Raw genomic sequence first — 10349 nt, forward strand, 5'->3', positions numbered from 1 at the left:
GTATTGAAATCTGAATCAAATATTATACATGTGGTCCAAATTGTTTCGTATATACATGTAACTCATATAACAAGTGACCCTCGGGGCGGGGCCTCCTTTCACCCTAGGGGCATAATTTGAACAATCTTGTTAGAGATCCACTAGGCAATGCTACAGACCAAATATCAAAGGCCTAGGCCTGGAACTTCCACATAAGAAGATTTTTTTTTAAAAATCCTATATAAATATATGTAAAACTTGGGACACCCAGGGCAGGGCCACTTTTCACCCCAGGGGCATAATTTGAAAACTTTTGGTAGAGGAACACTAGGCAATGTAACATACCAAATATCAAAAGCCTAGGCCTAACAGTTTAAGGCAAGAAGGTTTTTAAAAAATTTTCCTATATAAGTCTATGTAAAATTTGGGACCCCCGGGGCAGGGCCTCTTTTCAACCCAGGGTTATAATTTAAACAGTCTTGGTAGAGGACCACAAGGCAATGCAACAAACCAAATATCAAAGGCCTAGGTCTTGTGATTTCAGACAAGAAATTATTTAAATTTTGTTCCCTATATAAGTCTATGTAAAATTTGGGACCCCCGGGTTGGGGCCTCTTTTCACCCCAGGGGCATAATTTGAATAAACTTCATTGAGGACAATTAGATGATGTTACATGCCAAATATCCAGGCTCTAAGCCTTGCGGTTTTGGACAAGAAGATTTTTTTATGTTTTCCCTTTTGGTTGCCACGGCAACCAGAGTTCTGTGTAGAATTCAATTGTTTGAACAATGTTGAAAGGGGGCTATCCAAGGATCATTCCTGTGAAGTTTCATCAAAGTTGAACTGGTTGTTTAGGAGGAGATGTTGTTTAAAGGAAAGTGTGGACGGACGGACGCCGGACGGCGAGCTATCACAATGTACTAGGTATGACTGATAGGATGGTTGAACTGACAATATTTTCTCACATTTTACTGTAACAAGTGCAACACATCATCTAAAAGAAATACCCCTGCTGTTTCATATTCAATATTCTGGCATAAACAAAGTAAGAGACAGAAATAACAAAGCTGACTTGTCATCGGTACGAAAATATTAATATTGGAGACAAGCTGACTGGGCCGAAAGTACGCAAGCGTTTTGCATAAATACCTTCATAAACAAATTATAGTTTGTACGCTAGTGTATTATTGACGGGTTCCTTGTGCACCGCCGTATGAACACATCTGCGGATGTCTAAAGGGTGGTGATAAAATGTAGCGCGTCAGGCGAGGGGCGTGTCTCTAAGCACTGAGCGTAGTACATAAGGAACGCCTTTTAATATATGAATATTCAAATTAAAGCGTTTAGCGTTTAGGATTTGACACGCTAGATCTGTATCATACATTGGAAGATGTTTATCGTGAAAGATGCAGACAGTTTTCCAAAGTTACAGCGATGCTGAAAAGTTTATAGAAACATATGAGAAAGAGAACGCACAGAGCTACACAAAATGGCACATGAGGAACCATGGAATAGACAGTGAGAATCTTCCAATATGTAACATATGTTGGAGCAGTACTTTTCGTACCAAATATTTTCAACCCTAGACATGTCATTCCCGTCTGCATCGTACATTTATTAGACTATAGAGTTTAAAATGAAATGTCTGTCATATTATTTGAGTATTTTAACACCCAGACTATACGAAGTATGGAGAGCTATCCTACTCTATCCATGCCAGATATTAGGAAAGACACAAATGATAAATTGAGAAGGCAGTGGTTAGGTAGCCGGTTCCGGCTACCTAGACTAAAGGTCTAGATAGCCAGTTCTATATATATACATATCATATATGAACACGGAAGTCAAGGTAGCTGGCTTTAATAAACTTTGTTATAAATGATCATTATATAAATTAAATAAATTACATTTTTGTGACTTATTATTTACTAAAAATGTGTGATTTACCTGTTTATTTCGCCGTATTTACGCACTCGTATCATATCGGCCGATATTATCTTATGTTATCAACAAATGATCAAAGTGTCGTTATCGTCGTCGGCGTGTTTAAATGGCATGTTTATTAATTAAAAGTAAAATTTTTTATGAAATTTTGTAGTTTGTTATAAATTGGAAAAAAAAAATTGATAGATGATTTCAATTGTCGGCGATCCTTTAGAATTTAATCTTTTGATATGTACATGTAATTTTACATTTCACATTTATCACGCTGCCTTATAAATGTTCAACTTCAAACAAACAATCTGAACCAATCAAGATCATTGACTTATAGACAAATCGGCGAAGAAATGATAAGTAATTAGTTAATTAATTAAAGACATGCCTGTTAGGGGTTTTCTAGGGGTACGGACCTCCTTTTTCTAGAGATTTAGGGTTATTCACATTTTAAAATTTGCTAAATACCTTGGTGTGGATATCTCAAATGACCTATCATGGGACAATCGCATAAACAGGTCAGCCAAAAAAGCTAACTAAACCCTAGGGTTTTTACGAGGAAACATTAAGGTCAAAGCCCATTCCATTAAAGGCATTGCTTATCAGTTACACTGTTACAGTGCGACCCCAGCTTGAATATGCCTCCGAGGTATGGTTGCCCCACACCCAAACTCAAATTAACCAAATTGAAATGCGTCGAAAGGAGAGCTGCCCGTTGGATTGGGACCAACTACGGTTGTACCTCCAGTGTAACAGATATGCTACACTCCCTAAACCTACATCGACTGCATTTAAGGCGTATAGATTCTAGGTTATCTGTCTTCTCGGTGCTTCTAAGGGATCTACTTTCCAGATTTTATTCTATAAGATTCATCATGATCTGGTTGCTATCCCAATCATAGATTACCTGACCCCAATGACCCTCTGTGTTTGCTATTTTTTCTATGCCCCCAAAGGGAGGCATATTAGTTTTCAACTGTCCGTTCGTTCGTTTGTCACAATGTTAACTTTTTTGCATGAAGGCACTTTACTCGCACCCAGGACCTTCAAACTTCACATGCTGATAGTACTTATTCATATTGAGTACACAACCCCTATTGACTTTGGTGTCACCAGGTGAAAGGTCAAGGTCACCAGGTGAAAGGTCAAGGCGCTGCGGGGGCATTTGTCACCATTTTACATGCAAATTGTCTACGTTCCCACTAGGGGTTTAACTTCAATGGCAGATAGATAACAGATCTGGCATCTGCATCCGTGGCCTTCCAGGTCCCCACTTTGGTTGAATTTCTCCATCTTCCGTTGATGTAGGCCTGCGGCTCACTCTTGGAGCATAGTTGTACATGGTACTTTTGATGCATTTTCTCTTCATCGTTGTTATTACATCATGGATTTTATTCAAACGTAATATAGGTGTTCCTCATCATCACCCACATCATATGGCACAAGGGTCACTGGGGCTCGAGCCCCTGACCTCATGATCTGTAAAAAGACAATCTAACCACATTGCCAACAGGAAGGGATGGAGCTTCAATAGATTGTTATCTAACACGATCTGATTCATTTTCCAATTAAACAAAGAAGGCTGAAAACATTGAATTATTATACGACAATTTGCTGTTCTCACATCACAATTATTATAGGGTCAAACAGTATAGCGGGGTGCTGGAAAAGAAACCCAAGTGAAAAAGGGCCAAAATTTAACGAATGCCATCAAGGTTGTACTTAAAAGTCCTTGGTAATGTGTGAATATCAAAATAATATATCTCATTTAGTGATTTGCTCATTATTTCACTCGGACTGCGTCCTCGTGATATAATTCCTTTGCATGTAAATTCCAATGAATTCTTCAGCGACAAATCACTAAATGAGATATATTATTTCTTAAATAATCTAAACTTTTGATATTGATTAGTCTTAAAGACTGAAATGTAAAATGCTAAACAATATTGGTTTGACTAAGTTGGTGTAGACTGTGTCTGTAATACTTGAAAAGAGAAAGGCTATAAAGTTCTGTGAAAGCTTTAAATACTTTAAAATCAAATTAGGTCGAAATAGCCATTCATCAACCTCTTAATGAAATATATCTTAAATATTTTTCAGAGTTGTCATCAATGGAGGGCCACCGTATATGGTGGGAAGACAGGAGAGGGGCAGTGCCCATAGATTTTGATGGTGTCCCCTTTGTATGCGTTCAATCCGAAGTCAGGCAGTGCCATCAAGGCAAAGACAAAAGGAAAAGGAAAGAAGAGGTAATTAGTACAGTCCAACAATCATGTCACAGTATTACTGTAACAGATTATGAAGACCTGATACAGTAAGACAAAGTAGAAGTTTCTTTGTATGGAACAGTATAATACCAAATTAAATTGAAATGGACTGGAACATAGTTATTCGCTCTTTATTCTACAATATAATACAAATGTAAAACTTGTATTAATAGATAATTATATTATTCAGCATTATGCTGTAGATGAAGGTATGGCAAAATGATATATAAATTGTAGTTTCACTATTTGAAGTATATGGAGATAAAATGATAATATTTTGTATACCATCTAAGATATTTACTTCAAACTTGGAACATGTATTTATGATATAAGTCTATAAAGTAAGCAAGAGTAAATAACTCTGTCAAGAATTTTGGCTGAATTATTGCCCTTTATGGACTTGAAAATTGGCTCAGTTTTTGTACATGTCAGCATTTTATAAAATAATTTGACATGTGGCATTGAAACTTTGAACTCTTGTTTATTGTCCTGATGTCCATCAGTAGGCAAGAACACATATGTTTGTCAACTATTTTTGCTAAGTTTTGGCTGTTTTGGGCTCTGAAATTAGTTTAATTTTTCATACCAGTCGTTATTATACCTAACTTGTTTGTCGAATGGCTTTGAAACTCTGGCCACATATTAACCATCATAGTTTAGACTTAAGTTGAAATATGGCCCTTTTTAATAGAAGAGTGGAGTTTGGCATACCATTCCATGTTTTGTCAAAACTGTTTGATATATGGGCTTCAAAACTGGAATACTTGTACTTACTACTGTCATGGTCACACATTGCCACATACTGCATGACTTATGCAGATCCACAAATACATTTTTAGCTCGACTATTCATAGAATAGTAGAGCTATTGGACTCGCCCATGCGTCGGCGTCCACGTCCGCATCCCGATTTGGTTAAGTTTTTGTATGTAAGCTGGTATCTCAGCAACCACTTGTGGGAATGGATTGAAACTTCACACACTTATTCACTGTGATAAACTGACCTATATTGCACAGGTTCCATAACTCTATTATGCTTTTTTACCAAATTATGCCCCTTTTTCGACTTAGAAATTTTTGATTAAGGTTTTGTATGTAAGCTGGTATCTCAGTAACCACTTGTGGGAATGGATTGAAACTTCACACACTTATTTACTGTGATAAACTGACTTACATTGCACAGGTTCCATAACTCTATTTTGCTATTTTACAAAATTATGCCCCTTTTTCGACTTGGAATTTTTTGGTTAAGGTTTTGTATGTAAGCTGGTATCTTAGTACTCTCTAATTGGAATGGATTGAAACTTCACACACTTGTCCACTGTCATGAGCTGATAAGCACTATGCAAGTTCCATAACCCTATTTTGCTTTTTTACTAAATTATGTCCCTTTTTCGACTTCCGTATTCATTCAATCGACAAGGCTGTTGAATAGTCGAGCGTTGCTGTCCTCCGACAGCTCTTGTTTTTTTAGCTCACCTGTCACAAAGTGACAAGGTGAGCTTTTGTGATCGCGCGGTGTCCGTCGTCCGTCCTTCCGTCCGTCCGTAAACTTTTGCTTGTGACCACTCTAGAGGTCACATTTTTCATGGGATCTTTATGAAAGTTGGTCAGAATGTTCACCTTGATAATATCTAGGTCAAGTTCGTAACTGGATCACGTGCGGTCAAAAACTAGGTCAGTAGGTCTAAAAATAGAAAAACCTTGTGACCTCTCTAGAGGCCATATATTTTAAAAGATATTCATGAAAATTGGTCAGAACGTTCACCTTGATGATATCTAGGTCAGGTTCGAAACTGGGTTACGTGCCGTCAAAAACTAGGTCAGTAGGTCAAATAATAGAAAAACCTTGTGACCTCTCTAAAGGCCATATTTTTCATGGGATCTGTATGAAAGTTGGTCTGAATGTTCATCTTGATGATATCTAGGTCAAGTTCGAAACTGGGTCACGTGCGGTCAAAAACTAGGTCAGTAGGTCGAAAAATAGAAAAACCTTGTGACCTTTCTAGAGGCCATATATTTCACAAGATCTTCATGAAAATTGGTCAGAACGTTCATCTTGATGATACCTAGATCAAGTTTAAAACTGGGTCACGTGCCATCAAAAACTAGGTCAGTAGGTCAAATAATAGAAAAACCTTGTGACCTCTCTAGAGTCCATATATTTCATAAGATCTTCATGAAAGTTGGTCAGAACGTTCACCTTGATGATATCTAGGTCAGGTTCGAAACTGGGTCACGTGCCGTCAAAAACTAGGTCAGTAGGTCAACTAATAGAAAGACTTTGGGACCTCTCTAAAGGCAATATTTTTCATGGGATCTGCATGAATGTTGGTCTGAATGTTCATCTTGATGATATCTAGATCAAGTTCGAAACTGGGTCACGTGCGGTCAAAAACTAGGTCAGTAGGTCTAAAAATAGAAAAACCTTGTGACCTTTCTAGAGGCCATATATTTCACAAGATCTTCATGAAAATTGGTCAGAACGTTCAACTTGATGATATCTAGGTTAAATTTGAAACTGGGTCACGTGCCCTCAAAAACTAGTTCAGTAGGTCAAATAATAGAAAAACCTTGTGACCTCTCTAAAGGCCATAATTTTCATGGGATCTGTATGAAAGTTGGTCTGAATGTTCATCTTGATGATATCTAGGTCAAGTTCGAAACTGGGTCACGTGCGGTTAAAAACTAGGTCAGTAGGTCTAAAAATAGAAAAACCTTGTGACCTCTTTTGAGGCCATATATTTCATGAAATCTTCATGAAAACTTGTCAGAATGTTCAGCTTGATGATATCTAAGTCAAGTTTGAAAGTGGGTCACGTGCCGTCAAAAACTAGGTCAGTAGGTCAAATAATAGAAAAACCTTGTGACCTCTCTAGAGGCCATATTTTCCATGGGATCTGTATGAAAGTTGGTCTGAATGTTCATCTTGATGATATCTAGGTAAAGTTTGAAAGTGGGTCACGTGCCATCAAAAACTAGGTCAGTAGATCAGATAATAGAAAAACCTTGTGACCTCTCTGAAGGCCACATTTTTCAATGGATCTTCATGAAAGTTGGTCTGAATGTTCATCTTGATTATATCTAGGTCAAGTTCGAAACAGGGTCATGTGCGGTCAAAAACTAGGTCAGTAGGTCTAAAAATAGAAAAACCTTGTGACCTCTCTAGAGGCCTTACTTGTGAATGGATCTCCATAAAAATTAATCAGAATGTTCATCTTGGTGATATCTAGGTCAAATTCGAAAGTGGGTCACGTGCCATCAAAAAGTAGGCCAGTAGGTCAAATAATGAAAAAACGTTGTGACCTCTCTAGAGGCCATATTTTTCATGGGATCTCTATGAAAGTTGGTCTGAATGTTCATCTTGATGATATCTAGGTCAAGTTTGAAACTGGGTCAACTGCGGTCAAAAACTAGGTCAGTAGGTCTTGAAATAGAAAAACCTTTGTGACCTCTCTAGAGGCCATACCCTTGAATGGATCTTCATGAAAATTGGTCAGAATGTTCATCTTGATGATATCTAGGTCAAGTTTGAAACTGGATCACGTGCCTTAAAAAACTAGGTCAATAGGTCAAATAATAGAAAAACCTAGTGACCTCTCTAGAGACCATATTTTTCAATGGATCTTCATGAAAATTGGTCAGAATTTTTATCTTGATAATATCTAGGTCAAGTTCAAAACTGGGTCACATGAGCTCAAAAACTAGGTCACTATGTCAAATAATAGGAACAACGACGTCATACTCAAAACTGGATCATGTGGGAAGAGGTGAGCGATTCAGGACCATCATGGTCCTCTTGTTTACTTTTGTTATCAGATATGTAAAGACTTGGTGGTCTAGCATGTTTGAGAATCATATACTGAAGTTTTTATTTTTCTATTGCCTTAGTAATTGTTTTTTAACACAAATGGCACTCCAGAAAGCAAGCAATATGAGGTCATCTAGGCTGTCTTGTAATATTTTGTAGATAGTTGGAGATCATGTGTATGGAAGCAGCCGACGGAGGATACAAGCAACAAAGAAGATGAACTGCCAGGCTTCGATAAGAATGAAAATGGTTGTTAGATTTCCAGAGTATAAGGTATATTTGTGATATAAATTTTATAAATATGAAATTAAGAAAGAAAAGTTTTGAGTCAAAGTAGAGCCGGGTTGGTCATTACTTGTCTAGGGATTGGGGTGTCATTTGATCTTGACTGGGGTTTGGCCACTAGTATATCAGTGGTTGGAGTTTCCGTCCTGGCAGAATTGTGTTTTAATCTGTTTAACTGGTAAATTTTGAAAAACAATGAACCAGAGCCCTGTTCATGACCACAGTCTTGTCGAGTGGTAACATACCTACAAATTTAGATGCTTTTACTGTGTTCTTCAATGATGTGAAATTAGAGGTCAAATCTCTATAATGAAGTGCCAGCTTTCTCTCGTAAAAGAACAAAGTCATTAGCAGAGATTGAACCCATGATTGAAATGTTAACAGTAAAGTCAGTATATGATTAAAAATTAAAACCTGATATTTAGATTGATGGGCATGCTTCACAGTGGAAGAAAAGAATAGTGTCAAATAAGCTGAGAGAAGAGTTTAGTGCCAGTACACAGCAGGATTTTCGGGTTTATTTAAAGATCCAGGATAATCATGAAGGTCACATGGTTGGAGAGGTTTGTAATTATTGTTTTATGACAAGGGATTCTTACATAGATGAAAAACATTTCTTTTTATATTTCTATTGCCGTATATGATTAGTTACATGAGTAACAATGTCAGTCTCTTTTTTGGTCATTCATTTAAAGGATTTTAATAATACTTGGCACAAATGTTCCCTATGATGAGAAGACCTGTCATGTGCAGATCACAAACACTGGCTCAAATGTCAAGGTCACATTTGGGGGTCAAAGGTTAACAACTTTTTTTTTCTGTCTGGTCATCCATAAAGAGGATTTTACTATTACTTAGCACAAATGTTCCCCATTATGAGACGATGTGTCATGCACAAAACCCGGACCCCCTAGCTAAAAGGTCATGTTCTTTATTGGAGGTCAAAGGTAAGTCCGGTATTTTTTATCGGGCTTGTACAGAACTCTAAATCCTTAAAAGGAATTTAATATTTCTTAACATAAATGTTCTGTACCATGATACAGTGTGTCATGCAGAAGAACCAGGTCCCTAGGTCTAAGGTCAAGGCCACACTTATAGGTCAGAGGTCAGATACAAAAATGACCTTTTCTTCATGCATTGAGGGATTTTGATGTAACATGGCAGAACTGTTCACCGCAATGAGACAGATTGTCTTGTGCAAGAACAAGGTCTGTAGGTTTTAAGTCAAGGTCACACTTAGTTGACAACGGTCAAATTCAAGAATGACTTTGTTTGGAGCATATTTTGTCATGAATGAAGGGATTTTGATGTGTCTTGGCACAAATGTTCACCAGCCAAAAACTTAGTAATCTTTGTTATATTTGGAATGTATGTTTAACTATATAAGATGGAGTGTCATGTGCAAACCCCAGTTTCTTGTGTCAAAGATCAAGGTCACAGTTGGAGGTTAAAGGGAGTGATTGACATGTTGCCCATGGGCAACTAATTTTGTATATTATTCCTTTAGGACAATGAAATAACATCTGGTTTTCAATGGTATTCCCATATTCATAGTCCTTTTTAGCTCACCTGAGCCAAAGGCTCATGGTGAGCTTTTGTGACCGCCCAGTGTCTGTCGTCAGTTGTGCATCTGTCAACATTTTCTAAACAAATCTTCTTTATGAAAACCACTGTTTAGAATTACACCAAACATCACAGGAATGATCCTTAGGTGGTCCCCTTTCAAAATTGTTCAAATAATTGAATTCCATGCAGAACTCTGTTTGCCATGGCAACCAAAAGGAAAATCTTCTTGTCCAAAACCGCAAGGGGTAGAGCCTCGATATTTGGCCTGTGACATTATCTTATTGTCCTCTATCAAGAATGTTCAAGTTATGCCCCTGGGGTGAAAAGAGGCCCCGCCCAGGGGATCACAAGTTTTACATAGACTTGTATAGTAAAAAGTTTCTTGTCTAAAACCACATGACCTAGGCTTTTGATATTTTGTATGAAGCATTGCCTTGTGGTCCTCTTCCAAAATTGTTCAAATTATGCCCCTGGGGTGAAAAGAGGCCATTCCTTGGGGGTCACATA

The 10349-nt window shown here is 37.5% G+C and overlaps 1 protein-coding gene across 1 annotated transcript; it reads left to right on the forward strand.

Annotated features, from left to right (window-relative positions):
* Window positions 1-1372: 1372 nt before the first annotated feature.
* Window positions 1373-9840, forward strand: LOC128558311 (uncharacterized). Its single transcript, XM_053547235.1, has 5 exons — window positions 1373-1498; window positions 4016-4164; window positions 8151-8264; window positions 8702-8839; window positions 9784-9840. Exons 1-5 carry the CDS (start codon window positions 1387-1389, stop codon window positions 9838-9840), a joined length of 570 nt encoding a protein of 189 aa, XP_053403210.1. The 5' UTR covers window positions 1373-1386.
* The last annotated feature ends 509 nt before the right edge of the window (window positions 9841-10349 follow it).

The sequence above is a fragment of the Mercenaria mercenaria genome, chromosome 7 (assembly GCF_021730395.1).
Source record: "Mercenaria mercenaria strain notata chromosome 7, MADL_Memer_1, whole genome shotgun sequence".
NCBI classification, from domain to species: Eukaryota; Metazoa; Mollusca; class Bivalvia; order Venerida; family Veneridae; genus Mercenaria; species Mercenaria mercenaria.